General features: G+C 41.2%; 1 protein-coding gene across 2 annotated transcripts in view; it reads left to right on the top strand.

Annotated features, from left to right (window-relative positions):
- Positions 1-26430, top strand: part of FBLN1 (fibulin 1) — a 102767-nt gene that overhangs the window by 22719 nt on the left and 53618 nt on the right. For both annotated transcript variants that reach the window (XM_039515983.1, XM_039515994.1), the window contains 9 exons: positions 9395-9563; positions 10186-10245; positions 14807-14908; positions 15931-16068; positions 17293-17430; positions 20378-20521; positions 24235-24363; positions 24929-25054; positions 25743-25862. In XM_039515983.1, coding sequence (XP_039371917.1) covers positions 9395-9563; positions 10186-10245; positions 14807-14908; positions 15931-16068; positions 17293-17430; positions 20378-20521; positions 24235-24363; positions 24929-25054; positions 25743-25862 — 1126 coding nt within the window. The remainder of the gene's footprint in view (positions 1-9394; positions 9564-10185; positions 10246-14806; positions 14909-15930; positions 16069-17292; positions 17431-20377; positions 20522-24234; positions 24364-24928; positions 25055-25742; positions 25863-26430) is intronic.

Below are 26430 nucleotides of genomic sequence, written 5' to 3'. Positions count from 1 at the left end.
GAGACTTTAGAACTGCTATAAACTGTTGTTGTTTATTATTGCTAACATGAGTTTGATTTATTCTTAAACTGAAGCATCTCCAGGATTTTGAGGACAAGTAAGTGTCGTCATCATTCTGTACCCAGGATGAAAATGCTCATCTTGGACACCTTGGATTGACCAGTTGTCACTACCCTGTTTACAATCTAGTTCGCTTCTTTCTTCAAAATGAACCCTTTCCTATAATTACTACAAGTGTTTTCTACAGAGGGTTTTCAGCAGTGGGAGGTGACCCTATCCGCCTGCTCTGGCTTGCTTCACAGCATGGACTTGCCCTGGGTCCAGTCACCACTTTTTCTCATGCCCTCAACCCCATGGCCTCTGCTGCCCCTCTGAGCTGCCCACCCCCCTGTTGTTTTCTCTTTGGCTGTGGGAAGAAGTGAGATCCAGGAGCTGAGGGAGGTGGAATCAGGGGCCAGGAGGATGCAAATCGTACTGCAGGTGGTAACAGCACCTCATGGGTTGTCAGTATTTTGTTACACTGAAGTGTTTATGGCGCTGTTGATGGCTTCTGCAAATAAGGGCGGATCCACAGATTGTTTTGTCTTCCAAGTCTGTGGTAGCAAAGCATATGTACGTACATTTAAGTATAGTTTAAAAATTCATTAGGCAGCTGTCACAGGGTAGCTGGTCCCTGTGGATAGACTGAACCCAGCTCCCCTGGACTAAAAGCCAGTGAGCACAATCCAGCTAATTTAAGAGGGCTGGGTTAGTCCTGGGCCTATAAAGGGATGCTAGTGGGCAGCTAGGGAGGAGGAAGGCCTGAGCCCTGGGCAGCAAAGGCCACATGAAGTGGACCTAACTCCTTTGGTGAGTCCCTGGAGCAAGGGGGGCCAGGGATTCAGGGAAGCCTGTGGCCGCTGCTCCAAGGTGGGAGCAGAGCTGGCAGAGGCTGGGAAGTTGCCACGAGCTGGAGAGCCAGAGACCCTGGAAGAGGTGGCCCTTAAACCTGGGGCCCAGGTATCGATTTAAGACTGTGTTCTGTTTGTCTGTCTGTCTGTTTAAATCTTCTTATAAAAGACTAAACCTCCTGGACTGGGACTGGGCGTGAGCGCACGTATGGCGCGGGGGTGCAGCGACGCCCTCCACCCTCACCCCTGATGACAGCAGCATAAGTGCCTACTACCCTCAGCTGAGCCCTCCTACCCCCTTTTTATTCTCCCAGCCAACTGTGTTTCTTGAGCATGTGATTTATTGATTTATTCATTCATTCATTCATTTTTGTGGAGAGGCAGTTTTTTACCTCCCTTAAAGTGGAGGAAGCAGCTTAAAACCAATCAGAAGTCTTAGCCATATCATAACCAATTTAAAAAAAGTTTAAAATCTGAGCTGCATGTACATTATATCCACTTTTAAAATGCTCCTAACCTAACAAAATGACTCTGAACTTGCTCACTGTGCAAACTTCAAATGTTTTTTGTGAAATCAAAATAATTTGTTGACCAAATAAGCAGCGTTCACCTAAGTCACCTTTTACACTTCAGCCATTTTTGACATAGTTCTGCTTTAAAAAAAAATCAGGGTTTTTTACAGTGAAAGATGCCTTTTCCCCCTCCCCTTCTTCGGCCACAACTCAGTAATGGCTGAAGGAGTTTTACTCAAAGTGTTCAAAAAATTCAGAGGGTGGGTAAGCATGACAAATTTCAGCCCTGGAGTAAATGTTTTGAAGAATTATGAACACAAGAAAACAGGGCTGTAACGAAAAGTGTTTTTCAGTGGTTGCTGCCAGAGACACAGCTGTAATAACAGCAAGGTTTTAAAGCCACGTAAATGATCAAGTTGATCGTGATCACGTAAATGACTGTGTAAAAGGTTAGCCTGAAGAAAAGCACTTTGTAGCTCAAAAGCTTCTCTCTCTTTTACCTACACAAGTTGGAGCAATAAACATACACCTCTACCTCGATATAACGCGATCTGATATAACACGAATTCAGATATAACGCAGTAAAGCAGTGCTCCGGGGGGGCGGGGCTGCTCACTTCGGTGGATCAAAGCAAATTCAATATAACGTGGTTTCACCTACAACACGGTAACATTTTTTTGGCTCCTGAGGACAGTGTTATATTGAGGTAGAGGTGTATTACTTCTATATTATCTCACCTACCTTTTCTTTCTAATATCTTGGGACCAATGCAGCTACAACGCTGCAAGCAAGTTAAAAAAGACATAATTAAAGTAACAGTTCCTCACCACCAGATCAGTGTTTCACATGTGTGAGTTTATCAGAAGGAGGGAATGATACTAATTATTACAGGCCAGATTCTGCCGCCCTCACATGTGTTTAGTAGTACCTCACTCTGCAAACTGTCCCATTGAGATCAATGCATAATACATTATGGCTGCATGTGAGAGGTTCACAATCTTGTGTAGCTAAATTGTTCTTAACTTTCTTATATCGAAAACATTTTGAGTCAGTGAATGTTGAGCCAGACAGTATGCCCGATGTGCACTATGGTATTATGACAAAGGAACGTTAGTATTATGCATCTTATTGGGCTTCTATCTCAGTGCTCCTGAGCTTGGTCCTGTTAAAATTTGACTTTAACATGTGAAACCTTTTGAACTGAATGCCTTTTTATTTTTTTTCTCCAAGAAAATAGTCAGGCTTAATTAGGAATCCAAGTAGTGGGCTAAATTGGTGATCTTTCCAGTAAGAGAATCACCGGGGTGACTATTCTCTAATTTGAGTCCAGAACATGCAACTAGAAAGAAGATGAAGAGACATATTTTGAAAACACTGGTCTGTGTTTTTGCATCCACGGATTGCAGTTGTTGATAATTGTGAGCACAGTTAAGCACCTTGTTACTCAGAAAATGATGGGTACAAAAATAAAAGTCTATTTAAAGCCAAGCAGAAAAATCGGTCTCCAAAGATAAATCTAACTCCAAACGTGTTGGTTGAGCATTGGCTGGCATAGGAGACTCAGAAGTAGAAATCAGCAAGTGTCTTCGAAAGCTAGATCCACAAATTAAAGGTCAGAATCTGGTAGAAATTTTGAGGGTCCTTAAAATGCTCAGAGATCTGCCCAAATCATAGCACTTTCTCTCTTCTCAAAGAACAATATTTAGCCCTTATTCTCCCATTTTCTAAAGAAGCTTTTATTTGTCTATATATTATTGAATATATGTTTTTATTCTGAACTGCTGGACATAATTTGTACCATTGTTCACATCTTCAGAAGCTGTGAAAATTTCCACTGGATTCTTATTTTGTCGAATCTATTTTTTGACTGCTGATAGAAATGTGTACTCCAGCAGATGAGACCTCTTGTGGAGGAACCTACAAAAGCATAGTTAATGCAGCATTTGCTGTTTAACTCTTTATATTTAACTAATGATATAAATAACACGGAGGTATTATAATGTTTAGTTAATTCAGGGGTTTTATTGACTAAGCACTATCAGGTGATTCCTAGTCATACTAAGAAATATTTTAAAACTACAAACTTGTAACTATGGGGTGAATTGAAAATGTATGTATGTGTATGGCCTGATTTTCAAAGGTGCCGAGCATATGTAACTTCCCACTGAAGTCAGTGGGAGGCTTCGGCTGCTCATTACCTCTGACTACCAGGCTATTACTGCATACGTCTCTATTTTTGAAGCAAGTATATGGTATGCATGTGTGTCTTCCTATATTTACTCCTTTCCATGAGAAATTAAGGTGTGTGACAACTTGATTGTTCATGAGACTAGAGGTGAAATAATAGATCCTTTAACCTCTAGGTTATAGGTGCACATATGATCCAGGTTGGTAGCTGGATCACATGCTTAACGGTGAGCTGGAGGCCATGACGGGGAGTATTACAATTGGATAGTTATTTGGCACTCTACATTAAATGAAGAGGTAGGCTCAACCCCATTCCTAGGAATTGTCCACATTACAACAAATCTCTGGCACAGCTGGGACCCTTGTAGGCAGGGAGTCTGAACGACACTTTCAAACTAATAGATGTTCCAGTTTACTTCAAAATAGGATGGAAGCACTTGGACAAAAGAGTATGGGAAAGTTTGTACTGGCACTTATCATCTTCTGATGATGATGATGATGATACTTATTTAGTGCCATGAATTTGAGGACCCTAGAGTGATTTATGAACACTAATTAAATTAGCCTCACTAGCCTGTGTGAGTTATCTCCATTTTATGGATAGATGGATGGACTGAGACATGGAGAGGATAAATGACTAGCCCAAAGTCACAAGTGAGGTATGTGGCAGAGCCAGGAGCAGAACCAGGTCTCCAGGCTCCCAATCTTGTGCTGTAACTACAAGACCATCTTTTATTTTCACCTATACTTCTTCTTTAATTGAGTGGAAGATCTCAGCCTCAATCCAGCATCTTCCATCAGCACTAAGTTAATTTAAAAAAATTGTAAACCAACCAAACAAAATAAGCAAGAATTGACAAAGTGATATTTGACCTAGAAGTACTGCATTTATTGTTAATCTTGGATACTTCTGTTCTTTATGTTGGATAATTTTGTTAGTGCGCTGGTGTCATGATGGTAGTGGCAATATGGCTAAAGAGTCATTCTGAATAATAATGAATTTATTCCCTGCCCCCACCCAACCACCTTTGTTTGGAAATATGTTCATATCTGAAATTAAGGTCTCAACATTTAAATCTTAAAGCATTTTTCTCCTAGAATGAACAGTGATCCTGAAGTAACTTAAAGCTGGAATGGCAAGCTATCTTCTAGTCTCAGCTAGAGATCCTGTTGTAGCAGCTGCTGGAAATGTCTTCCTTTCTTTTTTTAATGACTTTTTCAGTTCTCCATAGTACAGTCATCTCCTGCGGGTCAAACAAAATACATGAGAACCTTGTTTTTTATGAATTCTAATTTTAGGAACGACTTGCGGTTATATACATGAAATATGATATGGAGGGGTGGAAGGGAATCACACTACAAAAATGATATTGATGAAGAACAAATTGTCATAACTTCACATTCTGATGCCTTGAGTGCATTTGAAATTGCTTTGAGGTGGTTTGAAGGACAAGAAGAAAGTGAGGCAGTGCACCGTACTTTAACTTATGAACAGCATCTCGTAATGGAATATTGAGATGTTAAATTTTATGAACTCCTTAATCCAAAATTATTTAGTAAAATAGGGATTCTACTGTAATATGATCAAATTATATACATAAAAGATGAAGCATGAAGTAGAATACTTATGTGTAAATTGCTCTTCTAAGGAAATGAAACAAGCCAAAGCTATCATCAACTCTTCCTGAAAAAGAAGCAGCAAAAACTCTGTATAAAACAAAGGATAATGCTGTAAAATGCAGCACAAGAAGGGGCAAGAGGAAATACGAGGATAACATCACCAAAGAAGTTGAAGTGGTTGATAAGAGATAATAGTAAAACACTTCTATCAATTCAGCAAGGTTCTAACTAGCAAGTTTAGACCAATTGGGGGCCTGTTAAGGTAAACAAGGAAAGACCCCAGTAACAGAAAGAAAGTGATAGGCAGAATACTTTTAAGGAGTGCTAAACAGAACAGTGCCACAAGAAACTATTAACTTTGACAAAGACTTTAAACACCCAAAAATAAACATTGTAACATCTAACATTAAAACCAAAGTGAAAGATGCATTAAAAAGTTGAAACATAGGAAACCTTGCAAGTGAAGACAAAGTCATGGGGGAAATGTTGAAAGCTTGTGATGAGACTATTAATAAAATCACCAAACTTTTCAGCAAAGCATGGGACCAGGAATAGCCTCTGGAACAGTGGGAAAATGGCATTAAAGTCAAAATTCCAAAGAAAGGTGACCTAGATGGTCAAGCTGTACCTAATCGTGCTTCATCGTGCAGGGATGGACTAAACTGAGGCCCTTCAGTCTGAGATTTCTATGATCGATTCGAAGCAACTGCAATAACTGGTAAGGTGTTACCCGTCTTTCAGTGATAGTCTTCTGCAGTATCATCTTAAGCAGAATAAAGGAAGCAGATCAGGCAAAACTAATGGAAGGCAATCTGGATTTTGATTTGGAAGATCAGGAGTCAACCAGATTTTCATCCTAAGGATACTCTTTGAAGCGTGCATCAAATGGGGCAAAAACACTTAATAGATTTGAAGAATGCACAGTTAAACACAGACATGAGCAAATGGTTTAACATAAACACTGGCATCAAACAAGGATGCATTCTCTTCCCTCTTCTGTTTGGATTGCCATTGACTTCATTATGAGAAAAAGTGTAGATGGATATAACACAGGCAATAGTATACAAGACGATTTAGATTTTGCTGATAATATTGCTCTTCTAAGGGACAGCGCTACCAACTTGGAAACAAAAACTGAAAGATTGTCCAGCATTGCAAGAAAGGTGGGATTAATCAATTATGAAACAAATCTAATGAGAACCCCAGCAACTCCCAACACAAAAATTACTTCTGAATGCAAAGGAATGCAAGCGGTGAGCTAATTCACATAACGTGGCAGTGACATGAAAGTCAATGAGAATATCCATAAGGAAATAATGTCGTGACTTGGCATGGTGGCAGCTGCAATCACCAACTTAAACAAGAAATTTGGTCATAAAAAATCTACAATTTAAAGACTAAACTAGGAATCTTCAACTTAAATATAATTTGCACCGTAACATATGGATGTGAAGGCTGGAAATCCATCAAATATATAGACAGAGGTCTAAATGCCTTTGAAAGTAAATACTTCAGGAAAATACAAGGCACAGGCGCCGACTTTCTGATTTCCCCTGGGGGTTCTCCACCCCTTCTTTGTCCCTGGCCTCACCCCCACGCCACGCCTTCCCCCAAGGCCCTACCCCCACCCCACCTCTTCCTACTCTGCTCTGTCCCCTCCCCTGAGGGCACCCCGCCATAGACAACTGGAGCCTCCCCATACTGAGGGGGAGGCACAATCTAAAGGGGAGATCACATATGTCTCCCTGCCAACCTGCCCCCTGCTGCCAGCCCACCACGCTGCAGAGCATCCTCCCTGCAGCTGGAAGGGGCTGGTCCCACCCCTTCTGCTCCTGCCCCCCCACCCCTTCCAGTCCCCAGCATCTGGGGCACTTGCCACCATGTCCCACTGACACATCACCCAGCCCCACCCTTGCTCCGCCTCTTCCTGCCCCCACTCCTTACCTCCCCTCCTCCCCAATGCCTCCTGTCTGCCACTGAACAGCTGATCTTCCGTGGGCAGGAGGTGGTAGGGGGAGGGGCCTGCCGGTGGGTGCTGGGCATCCACTATTTTTTTTTCCCGTGCGTGCTCTGGTATTGGAGCATCCATGGAGTTGGCATCTATGATACAAGGTATTAAATGGAATGAATCTATAACAAATGCTGAGACTCATCAGAAACTTCAACAACTCCTTATGTCTAAAGTTATCCAGAAAAAAAGATGGAAATATGTGGGATGCGTTGAGAATGAGGCCAGGGTATTTGCCATAAAAAGATGAAGCACAAGGTAGGATGCTTATGAGTAGCTTGCTCTTCTAAAGGCAAAGAGTGTGAGGGAGAAAAGAAAAAGTTGATCTCTTTATTTTATCCTTGTGCTGCTCCAGGCTTTAAAGGAATTCTTCATTACAGAACAGAAGAGAACACATATGCACAATTATTTATATGAGTAAGTAGAGAAGGCAAGCAGGCACATATCTCACAGGTGTTGGGAGAAATGTTCTGTTCTCAGTTTTTTTTTTTGTTGGAAATGGGTTCTTGAAACTACATAAGGGATTTAGGTCATTAACTTCCATAATGAGTAGTTATTTTATGTTCCAGCTGTGTTTTTAATTTTTTTAATGCTGCAGGCTGTTTCCTTTTGAGCTGGAAAACAATTATAAAAGTAATTTCTAAAAAAAAATGTTAATCTGCCTTTTACTTAACAGCAGTAGTTGGCAGACGCTGGTTGCAGTGAACCAAATTTCACCCTAGCTTTCTAGCAGCAGGGGAGAAAAGGGAGCAATTTGGCAATGTTTTTTCAACTCAGAATCAACACAGCCATTTATTCAAAACCAACCTTTGTTCTGTCCTGCAGTGGATTCTGAAGCCCCTGTTCTTCCAATGCAGATCCTCATGCCTAGAAGGACTGGGCACTAACAGATCCAATTTCAGGACTGGGTTCTTAAGAGGTGACATTCTTAAATAATTACTATAGAGACGTGTGGACCAGCATTTAGGACACCGGATGAGACTTAGGAGACTTTGTTCTAGGTCAGGGGTCGGCAACCTTTCAGAAGCGATGTGCCAAGTCTTCATTTATTCACTCTAATTTAAGGTTTCACGTGCCGGTAATACATTTTAATGTTTTTAGAAGGCCTCTTTCTATAAGTCTATAATATATAACTAAACTATTGTTGTATGTAAAGTAAATAAGGTTTTTAAAATGTTTAAGAAGCTTTATTTAAAATTAAATTAAAATGCAGAGTCCCCCGGACCGGTGGCCAGGACCCGGGCAGTGTGAGTGCCACTGAAAATCAGCTCGAGTGCCGCCTTCGGCACGCGTGCCATAGGTTGCCTACCCCTGTTCTAGGTTCTACCACTGACCCGCTGCATCGCTTTACCTCTCTGTGCCTCTGTTTCCCCCTCACTCTTTGTCTCTTGTTTGTTTAGACTGTAAATGCTTTGGGATAGGAAGCATGTACTTGTATAGTGCCTAGCCTAATGGGGCCCCAATCTCAGTTGAGGCCTCTGGGTGATACCATAATACAAATAATTAATATTAAAGTTTAAAATGTTAGGCTCCAATAGAGGGATTTTTTTTCTTTTTAGAACCTTTTAAATCATGGTTGGTCTATACAGAATTGTCTTCTTTCATGTCTTTATGGTCTGTTAATTTTAAGACCAGGTGCTTCTTTTTTAAGTGAGGATTTGGGGGGAGGTTGAGAGGGCAGGCTGGTGTGCAGTTTATTTATAAACTGAGCAATGCACCTCGTCCTCACTGTGACAAATAAAATCTGTTTTAAATTAGAAGTGGAGCTCAAGTCATTCAGGGTTTTGAGGAGTCCCACAGTTTGGTGGTGTTCAGAACTGGAGATCTGGAGCTGCTCATTTGAGGGAGGAGAACCCACCACAACAGTTGTACATGGACCATTCTTGCCTTCCCATTCCATGCCATCAAGGACAGTGGGGATTGATTCCAGGGCCTGGGTTTCGGTTACATCTTCTCTTTGAGGGCCTGATCCAGACCCATACAAATGTTCTGAGATCTAACTAATTAAGCACAGCAGGGCTTTTGAACGTTGACGTCTGAAAGCTTTGGCTGCCCATTTTCTATAAACACACTGTGTGAAATTCTGGCCCCATTTAAGTCAGTGGCAAAACTCATTGATTTCTTTAGGGCTAGGATTTCACTTACTATCTGTTTTTTGTGTGTGTTTGTTTTGACAGAAATGCTGTTACTGTTGCTTGCTGGGAAAGACAGCCCAAGTTCAAGGACAGAGCTGTGAGCAGAGCCAACTGATAGGATACCAGTGTGGGCAGGTGTTCAGAGCTTGCTGTGTCAAGGGTCAGGAAGGCACCGAAGGGTCAATTAGTGATGTTCCTAAAAAAGACCAAGGTATATTATACCAGCACTAAAATTAAGCTGAGACAGCAGAGCACAACTTCAAGTCATAGTAGGATGCAGGGTAGGAAATGTGCTTGTATATTTGGATGATTTATGTTGCAACTCTTCTTGTGCTGTTTTAAAATGTACGCTGAGAGCAGCCAGAGGGTTGGCTGGGCACCTTTCAATGTGAAGTTGCTTTTTAGAATAAAATCTAAGTGAATAAATAAGATTAGCCTAACTTCCATCATAACTACTAAGCATGCTCAGCTGCAACCAAAGTCAAAGGAAGCTGAGGGTACTCAGCACATTTGATGAAAATCAGGTTAAACTTTTACATAGAAGCCTAATGTTAGGAACTCATATTTGAAAATCTTGGTTCATGTGTAATCGGCAGTTATATTTTATGATCTATCATTCATTTGGCAAGTGTACTCTGTGTGCACGTGTGTTTGAATCAAGTGTCAAATAAAAGCTATTTTGAGTTTATAAAATGAATAAATAATTCTTCAGTATTATCCTGTGGTATAAGTATCCTCAAATACTTGCTTCTAATCTTTTCCCAGGTAGATAGCATTTTATTGTGAGCAGAAAACTGCTTTCCCTTCTAATGTCTATTTAACCTTCTTATTAGTTAAAATTTCCGACGAGGAAGTAGACCAAGAGGATCCTTACCTTCATGACCGCTGCAGAGGTGAGTTAACTGACTGTTCCTATGTAGTGACTTTTTTTGTGCGTGTGATCATTTCAGTAAACATGAAAAACTAGGCAAAACTTAAATGCAATGTTCACTCAAACCATTTTGCTTAGCCCAGCAATTCGCAAAAATACAAATGGCATGGGGATCCTTTTTGAAATGGTAGGCTGTTTCTACCCTCCCTTCCTGCTATTTTGATTATTGGAAAGAAAATCTTGCAAAATATGAGATTCTTTTGGATTTATTAAGCTGATGTCCGAATAAGATGAGAACTACATTTGTAGTCTCTTAGGGACCAATAAATGTAAGACTTTTTTTAAGGCATTGTGATGGGGTCCCTTGGGCACAACCTGGACTGTAGGACTGCTGAACCATCCAAAGCCACCAGCCTGGGCTGTCTCTCACACTGTGATGCTAATGTCAAGCTACAAGCTTCTGACAGGCACTGCACTTACACAGCCATCCACAAACAGGGACACGCCCAATTCAGTTACATGAATGATCTCCCAGCCATTCATGAACCATCAATTGAGAGGCTTCAGCAAATCCCCCCCTCACCCCACTCCAGCTCCCCAGTCTTGCATGCTAGTACTGTGCCATCTTGCACTCGTCAGAAGCCTGACAAGTATAAGCTCAGTACTTAGTTCACCCCTCCCTCAATGTGGAATGGACATATGCTAGCCTTTGTAATTTGAGCTGAGATTCCCTGAGCACTTCAACCAAAGACACACTGTTTTAGATAAAATATAAAACAGATTTATTAACACCAGAAAGATTTTAAGTGATTATAAGTAGCAGGCATGGAAATCAGTGTTACCTAAGAAATAAAAATAAATTCTCAGTCTAAATTCTAACTTAAACAGATTAAGCAAGATTTGAATCAAACAGTCTCTCACCTTAATAGATGGTACAAGCAGCTTACCATTTCTCAATACAAAGGCTGGATTCAATTTCCAGCCTGGGACCAATCTTCTCCAGTTCAAAGTCTCTGTCTTCCAGATGTTCTTCCAGGTGTTGAGATGGCAGGGAAGAGAGGCCAAGTGATGATGTCACTGCCATTCTTTTATACTTTCTTCCAGCTGCTAGAAAGATCCTTGCTGTGACATGGGTTAGTCTGCCACCATGGTGTACATGCTCTTCTCTGAGAAGGGATCATTGATTCTACTTGATGGGTCATTAATGCTGTCTGGGTCCTCCTTTGTTGCAACTGAGAGGCTGGCTGTGGGCATTTCCCAACCTCACAATGTATTTCAGTAACACTTCATATACAATGGTAGTACACACAATCCAAGAGGATGTTAAGGTTCAGCAGATCAAGACTTTTTCAGTGATATCACACAAGGCATGCATTGTACAAAATATATCAGAATAATATGACAGTGGTGTTATATCAACCAGGCAAGGTACCTCTTTACCAAGCTGCTGCTGCACCCTCTGTAACTCTCACTCTACCTCCTCAACTCCTCCCCTCTCCTTCCTGTTTCCTGTCCTTTCAGACTCCCAACAGCCAGTGCTCCCAGTTCTAATAATCACAAGCAACATAAACACCACAAGCGGTGAATATGGGGGTTCCAGGATGCTGTGTTGAGGTACCAACTGTCACAGGCACATCAACTTTTAACTTCAGGGGCAGTTGAGGGTGCTCAGGGCTTTGCAGGAAAAGCTTCAGCCTCTTATAAGATCAAGATTTTACACTGGGCCATATTCTGTCCTTCAGTACTACATGCATGAGCAAATTTGGAAAGCCTTGGGGAGCTTCAGTCAACATGTGAGTTGGCTTATGGTCTCTAATGAACACAGCTGGGAAGATAGTGGGTCTGTTTTGGTGAAGACTGTTGACACCTCCCTATAGAAGGGTAAAGTGCTACTGCCAATAACCTTTAGGCAAGTACTTGATTGGCCCTTATTCTGGAAGTCCTCTTTTGAGGCTCATAATCTCACCAAATTTCTTTTCATATTTGCCAAGGAACTGGGAGGGAGAGGTGAGACAGAGTTTGTTGGTGTGTGGATGTTGGGTCATCTCTAAAAGTTGTGGAGTTTAATGTCTTATGTATTAAATTTTATACATGCCCTCTGAGTTTTATGGAAGTGCATATTTTGCAGATCTTATATGTATTTTTGTAGAGCTCCCAGTGAGCTCATTGAGAGTTAGTCACACATGGCTAAAGGCAGAATTTGGCCCTCCATTATTGTCACTTTCTCCAACAAGATAGCTGCCCTCAGTAGTAGTCTCAGAAATGTCAATTAAGTTGTGAAACATTTTATTTCAAATATAGGCTACAATTTAGTCATGGCAAAAAGAACTTTTTACCTCTTTCTATTTGTCTGCTGGGCTGAGGAAAAAATAGCTCTCTTTTAAAAGTAGACAAAAACCTTAGACCAACCACTTTTGAGCTAAAACTGCGACTTCCTTCTAATTTGTGTATTAGGTAACACAATATTGTACTGCAGGAGCAGACCAGTTTCCCTTTCCTGGTAGAGCAGGGATGAAATAATCTGTACCCGCACCTTAAGAGATGCAGATAACATTCTCCTCTGTACCACCTGTGCCCAGTGCCCATCTCTACATACCTGCCTGAGAGGAGACCCAGGTTACTTGAGCTTATCCCGGTGCTCTGGCAGGCGAGGTTACTTGACCCAGGTTACTTGAGCTTATCCCGGTGCTCTGGGTAGCCCACACAGGAGAATAATGGGACAGCTTACACTCCCTTGTTTGCTGGGTGGACATGTAGGGAAATAGACATTCTTGCCCTTAAGAAGTAGGGAATTTTACATCTGTTACTGTTACGCTTTGCCTGGGCTGTCTTTATTTGTTCATAACATTTATTTTTCTAACTCATTAGCAAAAATTTCAAAGGAGATTTTTTTTTTTAAAGGATGGGCTAGTTCCTCAGCTGCTATAAATCAGCATAGGTCTATTGACTTCAGTGGAGCTATGCTGACTTACAGCCTCTGAAGATGTGATCATATATTAGAAATACTGATTGGGATTTTCAAACTTCCTTAGGCCCCTTTGAAAATCCCAGCCTCTAATCTTAATGGTTTGTCACTTGACATGGATATTGAACAGCATTTCAGTCTATTCAGTTGTATCTAGAACCGAAATTCATTCCAGAAGATCCAAACATACTTGACCTTTTATTTGAAAGTGTCCAGACAAGTTAAAATGAGCCCAGTGGCATCAGGCATTCCACTTTTTGAGCTTGAAGAACATGTGTATTCTGTTCCTATACTTGTTCGTGGTTGAGATGATTAGATCTGAAATGGCGTAACTAATTTCTGTTTGACCTGCACAATCCACATGAAAATGGGAAGGAAAATGAAAGAAAGATAAATGACTTGTGCATTGATTTTTGTGTGTGGCAAGTGCGTGGTGCCTCTTGGATGGAATATTTGATTCGGATAATGATCTGCTTATTTTGATTTACTGCCTGTCACATGCGTTTCATGTATCTAAAAGCTTAAAACATCAGAGATTTATTATTTTCTGCAAACATTTCTGAATAAAGTAATACATTTTGGATTAAAAGAAGTTTGTTAATAGACTGATATTCCAGTATAAACTTTAAGCATGTCATAATAGACACACTGCTACAAATGGTTTGTTTATGCAGGTGTTTCTGTAGGACACAATGTTTTGAAAATGTACCCATTTCAGTGTCCGGGGCATCTGTATCCCATAAGAGGTAGCCACAGATACTGTGCCAGTTAAGCGATGATTTATCATACTGCCTATTTGGCTGTTCTACTCCATAGGTGTTAGAAACAGAAAGCACCTGTTGAGTCATCAGGTCCATTATCCTGCCAAAGCAAAAGCTGGCTCTCCTCCTTGACTCAAGATGATAAATCACATTAAAGGGTGTTAATGTTATACTTTCCTAATGTTACTTTTCCATGTAAGCAATTGCTGTAGTAGCCAGATGGAAGTTATTCGTTTGCCAGAGGGAGGGGAATTGGTCAGTCCAATTGTAAATGGGAGTTGTCCATTAGACACTCTTTCTATTAAGGGCTACACTATAAACAAATTTGAAAGCCTCTTAAGGATCATTTCTATCACTTTTTTCCAAAGATGAGTTCAAATGTGTCAGGCAATGAAACTTCCAGCAATTTCTGGGAGGCCATTTCACAGTTTGAGGGTATCTACATTAGGCAAATGTCTGATTTTGCTTATTATGACCCTTCTAGCTTTTCTTATGGGATAGTAATTGATATTAAAAAAAAATCATGCTTTGCCAACAATTACCCACAGTGGTATCTGAGCTTTGCTCCTGAACTCTGAATAGGATATATTTGTGATATTGGTTGATTAAGGTTGACTTTTTTTTTTTAACGTTGGTTTCTTTCTGCTAATTTTGTAAAATAAAATAATCTGATGTGTGAATATTTCTTTCAATATCTGTCCATATTTTCCATTTTTTTCTTAGTGTATTCTTTGAGCATACTAGTCAAACATCCTGTATTTTGCTGACCACTCATGTTTAAGTAGTTGACATCTTTCCAGTTTTGTGTCATGAACTAAATTGTATACTTTATTCGTAAAAATCACATCTGTTTTTAGGAGGTGGTCCCTGTACACAGCAGTGTAGGGACACAGGCTCCAGTGTTGTCTGCTCCTGCTTTGTTGGGTACCAGCTTCTGTCTGATGGTGTCACCTGTGAAGGTAAAAGAAACAAAATGATTGCCTCTGTTTGTTGCTTAAAGGTAAAAGTGTTTTCTTTTTTGTGGATTTTTTTACAGGATAGTGACTAGGACATGCTTATATTGGGAGAGGAAGGAGATATTGGGCAATGAAAGACTGAGTTAGGCAGGGTGTGAACAGGGGCGGCTCTAGAAAGTAGGCTGCCCCAGGCAGCGCGGTGTGCTGCGCCGCCGTTCCTCGGTCCCGCGGCGGGTCCCCTCTTCTCGCAGCTCCGGTTGAGCTCCCGCGGCAGGTCCACCGGAGCCCCGGGATGAGCGGACCTGCCGCAGGCATGACTGCGGGAGCTCCACCGGAGCCGCGGGAACAGCGGACCTCCCGCGGGCACGGCTGCGGACGGTTCGCGGGTCCGGCGGCTCCGCTTGAGCTGCCGCAGTCATGCCTGCGGGAGGTCCAGCCGAGCCGCGGGACGAGCGCCCCCTCCGCAGTCATGCCTGCGGCAGGTCCGGTTGTCCGCGGCTCCGGTGGACCTCCTGCAGGCATGACTGCGGCAGGTCCACCGGCCCAGCCTGCCGCCCCCTAGATTTGGCCGCCCTAGGCACCAGCTTGGTTTGCTGGTGCCTAGAGCCGCCCCTGGGTGTGAACATGGGGACAATAGAGGTAAGGAGCTGGGAAGAGACCAGTTCAGTGGGGCAGGTGGAGGATTTGCAGGTGGATAGGAGGCAGGAGAGACCTCAAGTTTGGTGTTGGGAGTGAAGATAGCAGTAAAAGCATGCTTTTCCATTTGCAATAGTAAATGAATATTCATATAAAATACAGTATGTCCTAGACCTGAGATGCTGAATCTTTATAGTTGAAAACACAGTGAGCAGCTAAAAATTGAGAACACATATTTTTTGTGGGATATGGAATCCACAATGCACCCCGCATGTGGGTGTTCAAAGTTTCTGTTGCCCCAAGGCTGACCCTTGTCCCTTTCTCTTCCCAAGGATTTCAAGTCTTTTGTATTAGCTGTTTAATTCTCTGTCCACTTTGGTTACTTCTAGATACTAATGAGTGTATCATTGGGATGCACAACTGTGGGATTGGACAAACTTGTGTCAATACAGTAGGATCCTTCCGCTGTCAGCGTGAAACGAGCTGTGGGACTGGTTATGAACTCACTGAAGACAACCATTGCAAAGGTATGTCCCAGGCTGCAAATTTGATGTTTACCAACATTTATGATGCCCCAAAATTCTAAATAAATGATTGTGTCTTGTTGTTTTCTGGAAATACATGTGTAAATTGTAATTCCATACCAGATGTGTTGTATAGTCTAAAATGAGCATTTAACACTTCAGTCTGAGGTGCTTTCTTCAGGGAAATATAAATGAGCCACAAACCCAATTTGTCTTGGCTTCCACTGGAAAATGATCCATCTCTCTGCAGCTGAGAATGGTCTTGAGGGTCTTTTGCACAGTATTTTCACTTCCCTGAAGGATGTAGGCCCGCTACTTGGGCCTAAATTTGGGGTAAGATTATATTGTAGAGCAGGGGGTTGGACTAGAGCTTTGAGCAGGGGGTTGGACTAGATGACTCCTGAGGTCTCTTCCAACCCTGATAGACAGGGGGTGATACAATTTAATTTAAAAAAAAAATTCGTGTTTTTTTCCCCCAGAGTGCTCAGTTGACCTAACTTGGCTCCCTTTGAAGTGAAAGGTAAAACTCCCATTGACTTAAATGAGAGAGCAGTTTTAGGCCATTTTTTATCGCTCCAAAGAATTTTTATCCCATAACAAATATAAGGCTCAAACCTGAAATCTTTACTCGCTTTTTACATAGGCAAAGATCTTTTTAGAATCAATTATCTAAATTCAAATTTACACTCAGACTTTTCTGCACCACTCTGACAGTGGAAAGGGGCCTTAAATCCCACTCCTGCCCAAACACTTCATTTCATGTTAAGCCATACTGATGTAGAGAGGCCTTAGTGTAAAATGAGAATGAAGCCTGTTGAGTTTACCTGAGAAAGGATTTAATAAAATTAAGGACTTCAGGATTTAGGCTTTTATTCAGCAAAGCATTTAAGCACATTCTTAACTCTCATTGACTTCAGTGGGATTTAGCACATGCTTAGAGTGCCTTGTTGAATCAGGACCTTAGAAAATACTGCTTCAGACCCTGTGAAACTATTGCAAGTCATTTGGTTGTTTAATAAGATAATAAAGAGAACGAGCCTGCTGCCTAATTCTGTGAGATTCCGGTAAAGACAACGGGCCAAATTAATCTCCAGTGCAACTACACTGAAATGATGAATGAAGTTACACCCAGGATGAATTTGGCCTATGTTTCCTAACTCTGTCTTAAGTGTAATAAAAAAACTTGTGCAAAACTCTTGCTAACTATTTTTTTTTGTGATGTACCAGATATTGACGAATGTGAGAGTGGTACTCATAACTGCCTCCTCGATTTTATCTGTCAGAATACTCCGGGATCTTTCCGTTGCCGACCCAAGCTACAGTGCATGAATGGGTTTATACAAGATGCACTAGGCAACTGTATTGGTAAGACATATTGTCACTTAAATGAATTCTTAGAGTTGTGTGTAGGCCAAGATACTGCTGCACGGGGTCAGGTCTGAGCCTCCCATGTCAATCCAATTGCTGATGGTCATCTTTATATATTGCATCATCTTCCTGCCCCCAGTAAAAGTAGGATTTGATCATAAGTGATTTAGAATTCTAAGTCTGATTTTTCAAAAGAAACTTAGGGTATGTCTATACTACCTTTTGTATCGGTGGGCAGCGATCGATCCAGCGGGGGTCTAGATGTGATAAATTGACCCCCGAGTGCTCTCCTGTCGACTTCTGTACTCCACCGCCTTGAGAGGCGCAGGCAGAGTCGACGGGGGAGCGGCAGCAGTTGACTCACTGCAGTGAAGACACCGTGGTGAGTAGATCTAAGTATGTCTATTCACGTAGCTGAAGTTGCATTACTTAGATCAATCCCCCACCCAGTGTAGACCAGGTCTTAGGCAGTAGAAATCTAAGACCTGTTTACTTTCAATGAGACTTAGACACCCAGTCATGTAGGGTAAAATCTTCAAATTTTTGTTTATCATGTGCTTCTAACACAGGATTTGTAAAATTATTAATTCGTTTTGACATACTTTCTCTTTCTTTATTCAAATTATTTTAAATAACCATAGAAATGTAGGGCTGGAAGGGATCCTGAGAAATCATCAAGTCCAGCCCTCTGCAGTGAGGTGGGACCAAGTAAAACTAGACCATTCTGGAAAGGTGTTTGTCCAACCTGTTATAAAAAACCTCCAATGGTGGGGATTCCACAACCTCCCTTGGAAGCCTATTCCAGAGCTTAACTACCCTTGTAGTTAGACAGATTTTCCTAATATATAACCTAAATCTCCCTTGCTGCAGATTAAACCATTACTTCTTGTCCTTCCTTCAGTGGACATCGAGAACATTGTTTAGAACTGAAAGTCCAATGCTTGGTATTACTTTAGCGTACGAGTATCCTCTACAATGGAATTTGCTTTTGCTGGTTTGTTCAGCTACATAGAACAGATCTTGCTTTCCCAAGTCAGCTCTCATATATTAATAGTTCAGAGGAAAGAATTTTTACCACCTCAGGTAAAGAATGTAATGACCTGTCAATGATAATTAGGGCCAATTATAATGGGAGTGGGGTTTAATTTGAAAGACAGAATAGAAACTGTTGGGTTTAAGGGTATTAATACTTTGTGTTCTAGGATTTGTAGGATCTAACCTGACAAACTAGAATTCTATATATGTCAGAATAATTGGCTACCGACAGGCTTTAAATAGATTTGTCTGGTGTGTCCTACAAATCTATCAGCTCTTCTCATGATAGTAGCACTTCAAGTCCCATCTTAACTTTAAATTCCCTCAGCAGTATAGCCAGTTTTGGACTCGTGAAATCTGCTGAGCAACAGGATTTGCCAGTTAGGTAGCATGCGATCAAACTCCCATTTTCCTTTCAACCTCCCTTCCTTTGCTGAAAAATACATTTGAAAAATACAAGGCTGAAAACAAAATTATCTGTGTGTAAAATTACACTTGATAAAATGAAGCCAGTTCTGTATTGTTGGATAACTTATCCCTTAAAGACTAATCTTTGACATAGGGGACAGATCATCAGCTGGTGTAAATTGGTGTGCATCTGTTGGCTTCAGTGGTACTACACCAGTTTACACCAGCAGTGAATCTGGCCCTTACAGTGCCTTCCACGGTCCATCCGGAAGAATTCTCCAGACACTTCACATGCCGGTTGCACAAACTATGCATCAAATGCTGCCCTGTTTTGTGCTGAGCAGGAAAGAGAACAGGAACTTTCCTACCTTTCCAACCCACAGCTTCAAAGTAGGACACTCTCCTTGCACTCTTCAAAGCTGGCTGAAGTGTCTGCTGGTGCTCTGTGTGCCCAAGGGAATGAGGTCTGGTAGGCAGGGGCATGGCTCAGCACCATGTGCTACAGGGAGGGGCAGTAAAGCGTACTCTGGTTCAGATTCACCAATCCCACTCCTGCCCTGGCCATCCAGAGTCATCCAGCCCTAAGCCAGGTGGATACTCTGCTCTATTCCACACTTACTCTGGGATGGAAGGCTTCAGCTCTTTGAGAGTAAACCATAAAACCATACCACTGCATAAGAATGTAGGATACAGAGTGAAGAAGGTGTTCACCTGAAACTACAGGGGGGATTTTAGGCAGGCAGTTACCTAAACTGAATTGGAATTTGGCTAGGATGCTGTACGCTTACAGAAAGTGCTATGCCCACGTGTTGTCAGGTCTTCATACTTTTTCCCTGTTCTCACAGCACACTTCCCTCTGTACCAGCATGCTGGAGCAATGATTACTAGACTACTACTGAAATTATAACTTCAGCCATTGAATGATCCATCACTATGTGCTGGGCTTCCCTTGGAGATTTCCTCTTTAAATACTTGGCAAGTCCTTACTCTGCTTAGCTGATATGTCAGTCTGAGGGGCTTTGGTCTCTTGTCATTACATTTTAAGGGTCTTTTAAGTTTATAACATTTTTATGACAGGGAGGAGCATATATCATACAGTCACAAAGTGAGCAAATCCCCATTTGTGGAGAATAGTAAGGCATTCCATGGGTGACAGAGACATGACTAGTTTGCAAATAAGCACTTCTACTCTTCAGTCTCTGTGCATAAGTGGTCGGTTACATCTTTGCTCATGTTTTTATTTTCTGCATTTTGGGGAGATTTCCAAAGGCACAAATAGGAGTTATGCACCCAACTCCCATTGACTTTCAATGTTGTTTGGGCATTACCTGCCCTTTATGCCTTTGCAAATTTCCCCCTTTGATGTACTAAATTGTGCAAATATGTGTCTGCTCTCAAGGGCTAGTTCCCAAGCTATTAAGGGTGTAAGGACAGTATCCTACCTTAAAGAAAATCATCCTTCGTTTACAGACATTTTAATTGAATTTGTATGTCATCGTAGATATCAATGAGTGCGTAAGCATTAACATGCCATGCCCAGTTGGACAGATGTGCATTAACACAGATGGCTCGTATACCTGCCAAAGAAATGTACCAAACTGTGGACGAGGTTATCATCTCAATGAAGAAGGAACAAGATGTGTAGGTGAGTAGCAGAAATGGAGTAAAACTGTTAAATGAACACATGATGTACGTACATCTACTTTTTCATTTAACCTGTCTGTTCCCTGCACTCAACCAAAGCCATTCTCATAACTACTTCCAAAGCCTGCTCTTGGCTCTCTTTTCTTGCTCCCTCCTACAAGTGATGGATTGCAAACAACCCCTCTCTCTCCTCCTTCACATCACTCCTGAACCTCCATATTCTGTGAGGTTTGTGTGATAATGACCATGCAGAATGGCATTGTCTGCTACTTGTATTAATATACTGAAATAGTGTAGCAAGGGTGATATTCACTCCGGTGCAGAAGACCAGCAAAAGGCCTGTGAGCCACTTATGTCCAACATAAATCATCATAAAAGGTCTTAAAATCTTAAGCTGATTATAAATTGTCACAGCTCCATTGACTTTAGTGAAGCCGTGACCATTTTATACCAGTTGAGGATCTGCCCCAATGTATATCTACAGTGCTATATAAAAATTACTTTGCACAGTTCTTAAATAGCGTCAGCTTCGCTTTTTCTTTTGAGACCCACCATAGCGGTAATCAAATAATTGAAATTCAGGAACTGAAGTCCAGGAACTACTAAATGTATTTACTGCTAAATAGTTTGTTTTCCTACATTGAATTTTTGAGAGAGGACCCAATCTAGTTTTTATGGATTTATTAAAATAAAAGGCAAACTCATATGAAGCTTAGCAGATATGTCACTAATTAATTTACTTCTGATTTCCCTAAAGCTAATCAAATAAAACACAGTTACAACTGAAATTTGATAAATGGTTTAAACTACCTGACTTCGCAGGCTTGTCAGACACCTCGCTGGCACCTGCTCTTGTCTGTGCCGGCTGAGGGTCAACTCCCCAACTCCACTGGCCATGGGCAACATAAGTCCTTCTCTCTAAGTGCTGCAGGTCCTACAGGCTAGTGATAGATGCACTCCAATCCTTGAGCCCTCTGAGCATCTCCCTGGCCTGCCCAGCCCCTGATCCACAGGACACTTGCAGTATTCAGTGCTCCAGAGCAACAGTGCATGCCAGCTTACCGGCTACACCTCAGCTCACCACCTTGCTTGATGCACAGCACTTAGATATGTTCACGGTGAAATCAAGCCTAAGTTTATTTAACAAAGCTCAAAGATTCAAGTGATAGTGAGTAGAAATGTTAGAAACAAATGGTTGTATATAAAATAAGATCATAACACCCATTCTAGGAGTTAGACTTAATTAACGAGACACTCTCATGTCTTGTAGAATGTTGCTTATCCAAAATCTTTGGAGTTCATCACAGTGAGATTGACTGTGAATCTCTTTTCATGAGACAGCCATGCTGTCAGCGTGCCTCCTAGGTGAAGGATCCAATGTGTTTCTTTGCCTCGCAGGATATATCAACCCCATCTTTTCTTCTTATTCATAAATAGGATGCCCTCTGCTGTTTGCTTCATCTTGTGAATTTCCTCTCTTGTAGACTTCAGTCACTACTTTTGCCTATGGCTCAGTATGCAAATAGGACTCATACAATACACAAATGACTAGATGGGTAGATCAGAGTCTGCTGCCTCCTACCCAAAAGGAGCATTTGCAAAGTATGTCACCTTCTGGTGACCCACTTAAACACCAAGACCGTAAAAACTTAATTTTTAGTATAGTTACATAACTCCTTAAATATTATGGGTACATACATTGTGCAACAATTATGATGACCATGGGCTACTGGCTCTTGGTAGATACCTCACATGCCACCCTTTGGTGAACTATTATGCCTATATCTGACTCGGGGATCCCTGTGCCTTCTGCCTGTTGGCACCAAGAAGTCCCTGAATCACAGTAATTACATTGGTTTATAAGGTTAATACAAGAATTACTTCAGTGCTTCACAGGCAAGTTAAGGAAGAACACCTTTCTTTTAATATAATCAATTGCACTAAGAATCTGCTAAAAGCAGAAGTTGACTTTTGCCTTTGTTTTAAAGAAGTATAACTCTTAGAATGATTTCTTACTAGCTTCCTACTTTGGTGTTCCACCTTAAGTTTCTCTGCATATACACCCTAGGTTAGACTCTGTTTACTTAGCTTATTTCCCTTCCCACATGACTGCAATTTCTGCATCTTTCTGACCCTCTTACACAAATGCAGAAGTGATTCTTAAATCAGGCACTTAGGAGTTTTGAAATAACATGTTTAATTAGATAACATGCTTGCAGTGTTTTTTAGGGTCTACCTAGGGAAAAGGTTAGTGACTCTCTCTCTCTCCGTAATGGAATGTTGGAGAATTCAAATGTCTCTGAATTCTATAAAAAAGCACTCCTCTCACTTTTTTTTTTAGTGTCTAACTCACATGACTATTCTTAATTGAGAAATAGTTCTGGTGTCGCAGATAACTTGAGTTTTTTTTCATCTGCAAGGAGGTGGTCAGTCTCTTTTTTTTCTATTAGGGCTTGTCTTCACTACCGGGGATGCTGCTGCAATCGATGCAGTGGGTGTCGCTTTAGTGAGTCTAGTGAAGACCTGCTAAATTGATGGCAGAGCACTCTCCGGTCGATTATGGTACTCCAGTTACCCAAGAAGAGTAATGTAACTCAACCGGGGAGTGTCTCTCATTGATGCAGCACAGTAAAGACACTGGGGTAAATTGACCTAAGCCATGTCGACTCCAGCTACGTTATTCCTGTAGCTGGATTAGTGTAATTTAGGTTGACTTACCCTGGTACTGAAGACAAGCCCTGAGTGGTAGACTTCAGGCTTGGAGTCTTCTACTTCTCCTTTTCTGGAGGCTGGTCCAAAGAAGAGAGCTTTCTACAACTTCAGGTGTTGTTGGTGCAAGAGAGGCCCCCTTTTCCTTCTGCATGGTTATACTTTTGTTTGGTTCAGTATCCCCTTACTCTGTCTCAGGGACCATCGTTGTCCAATTAGAGATTCCAGCGTGTTGGCTATAGCTCATTATGGACCAATAATTTGGAATCTTGAACTGAGGTCATAGTAGAAAATTCCAGTTTGAGGCAGACATTTTCTTGCAAAATCCATTCATGACCCCAAGTAGATGTCCTCTTTGTAAGCAGGACGTGTGGGAAGGAGTTGGCAATAGACCTGTCTAACAGAATAGGACCCATTCTCACTTTGCTAAATATAATTAATGGTTCATCATCATCATCAATCACACTTGTGCATCTCCACTCATTCCTTGTGACAGTTAGTGAGCATAAGGGAAAAGGGACTCAGGGGCAAGGAGGTGGCGGACAAGCCCAGGGTAAGTGCATGACATACTTCAGTGCCTTGTCACCTAAATCAAAGATGCTTTAGCTTAGCATTTGATCAAATACAGTTATGCTGGCCCAAACTCAAATCTGGCCCCTGTTCCCTACACCACATATAACATGGGATCCAAGGGATATTTGTTCTGTAATAATAATTTGCACTTGTAGGTCCTGCTCCAGCTCTCATTGACGGCAAGGAGAGCCTTGGTATTGACTTCAATGGGAGCTGGATCATGCCTGTATGGAGTAGTGCCTTCCATCTCAAACACTTTACAAATACTGAGGTAAGTATTTTATTCATGTTTTACATATGGGTAAACTGAGGCAGGCAGAGAGTTACTAAAGGGTGTGGGACAGAGCTGGCAGCAGCGTACTTATTACTCTACCTCCACTCCTAATCTTTAACCTCAAGACCCTCCTTTCATTCATTTCCCTCTCCTTCTAGATGTGGATGAGTGTTCATCACCTAACCAGCTATGTGGAGATGGACATGTTTGTGTAAATTCCCCTGGCAGTTACCGTTGTGACTGCAGACTTGGCTATTATTTTGAGGCTATCAGTCGAACTTGTGTCGGTAAGTTCCACCTACTGACTCAAACTATACAAGCTCTTCTTAAACATTGTACTGTGGCATTTTATTTGTTTTATTTTATTATTTCATTTTATTTTATTTTATTACAAGGATAATTTTATTAGTTGTTCACAAACTCTTTCATCTGAAAATGCATTAGATTATTCCATGATTTGTATAAGTACAAAAATGTATTAAAGAGCTCTTGACATTTTGAAGAAAAGTGCATTTGCATTGTTAAAATGTAATAATGTTAAAAGGTAAGATCATGAGAAGGCATGCATAATTGGTTTTATGATATTTATGATGTGCACCTAAAGTGAAAACATTCTTCTAAAAGATCACAGAACTGCCTTCTTTTGCTTATCACATTTAGATATGCACCAGGATATGATAAATAAAAACAGCTCTGTTTCCAGACTAACATTCTGAGAATTCATTCACTCACCAGTGTAAAACTTAGATATGGAGAATGAAAATCAAACTCCTGTGATCAAATGGTGATTTGTTAGACTGCTGCTCTAAAGCAAGTCTGTACATTGGTTTCTATTCATATTTATCATTGTAGATATTAATGAATGTAGACACTACCCAGGTCGTCTCTGTGCTCACAAATGTGAGAATACTCCTGGATCCTATTACTGCAGCTGTACTATGGGCTTCAAACTTTCCATGGATGGCAGGTTATGCGAAGGTAAGGATGCAATTTATGTAGGCTGAGTAGATAGAGAGAGAGAGAAGCAGAAAATGATGAAGAAAGATATTCAGTTTGTTTACTATTCTTGTTTGGCTGATTCCTTTGTTTTGTCATAGACTAAATTAAACTGGCATAAGAAATGGGTCCACTGTAGTCATTTTCAAGGTGGAATACAAGTGTTGTGATTAAACAATACAATTGTAACTCACGCTTCCACTGTGTGGCTCTCTGTCCTCCTCTAGTGACTGGATCACATAGAGGTTTGAGCCTACTACCGCCATTCAACTACTAGGCCTGGGCTTTTTAGCCCAGAAGAGGCTCGTGCTTTTAGATCCACAAGCTGTAGGTTTGATTCTCACTGCTGATCATACACCCAGTGTTGGCACATTACATGATGATGGGCAACTTTCTAGGAGGTAGTAGTACACTGCAGGTTGCCTCCCATGTGACCATCACACCACAGGCAGTACAGAGAGGATTGGGGGCCATAGCTTCCTCCTGCCCCTTTTTGCCAGCTTGCGCAATGACACAAATACTAATACATATTTTTGTGATTGTTATTTAATAAAAACATTTGATTAGTCAATATGAATGTTTTTAGAAATGTAGGCCCCAATCCTGCAGGGCTGGGAGCCACAAAGCAGATACCTGCAGTGCTAAATATAGATAATTTTTTGTGTTTCAGACTTAAATGAATGTGAGAGCAACCCGTGTAGCCAAGAATGTGCCAATGTGTACGGTTCCTATCAATGTTATTGTCGTCGGGGCTATCAACTTAGTGATATAGATGGAATCACATGTGAAGGTAAGAAATACTTAATCAAAGGATGCAAAAAAGGCATCTCTTAAGATGGGAGATGGGCATTCCTTTCTTGTTCTTGCCATGACAACAGAGACATTACAACAAAAAGAAATAGCTCCACATACCTTAAGTTTATGCCGCTACAAAACAATATTTCATCATTTGGTTCTCGTAGCTTTTCATAGGCAATGAAATGCTACCTGAGTTCTCATATAAGCCCACCAAGCCTCTGGAGAGATCTTGTCTTTCATGATGTGAAGGCCAGAGAGAGTTTTTGGTTTTTGTTGAAGTTTAGTTTGAGGCTTTTTGTACACACTGAAGTGGGTTTCAGCTGTGGAACTAAGTTGTTTGCACATTTTCATCACCGGAGAATCCTGGAGAACATTTAATAAATGTCTAAAAATTCTAGTTAGTATTTTATTCACAACCCTTTTTGTGGCAAGTTATAAACATACATAAATAAGTCTTGCCCAAATATTTATCATAGGGAGGAAGTGTTGCCTAGTGGATAGAGCACTGGACAGGGACTCTCTTCATTGGGTTCTATTCCCAGTTCTGCTGCTGACTTGCT

Source organism: Mauremys reevesii, linkage group 1, assembly GCF_016161935.1.
Source record: "Mauremys reevesii isolate NIE-2019 linkage group 1, ASM1616193v1, whole genome shotgun sequence".
NCBI lineage: Eukaryota > Metazoa > Chordata > Testudines > Geoemydidae > Mauremys > Mauremys reevesii.
The sequence above is the reverse complement of the archived record's forward strand: the minus strand, read 5'-3'. Positions and strand labels throughout refer to the sequence as shown.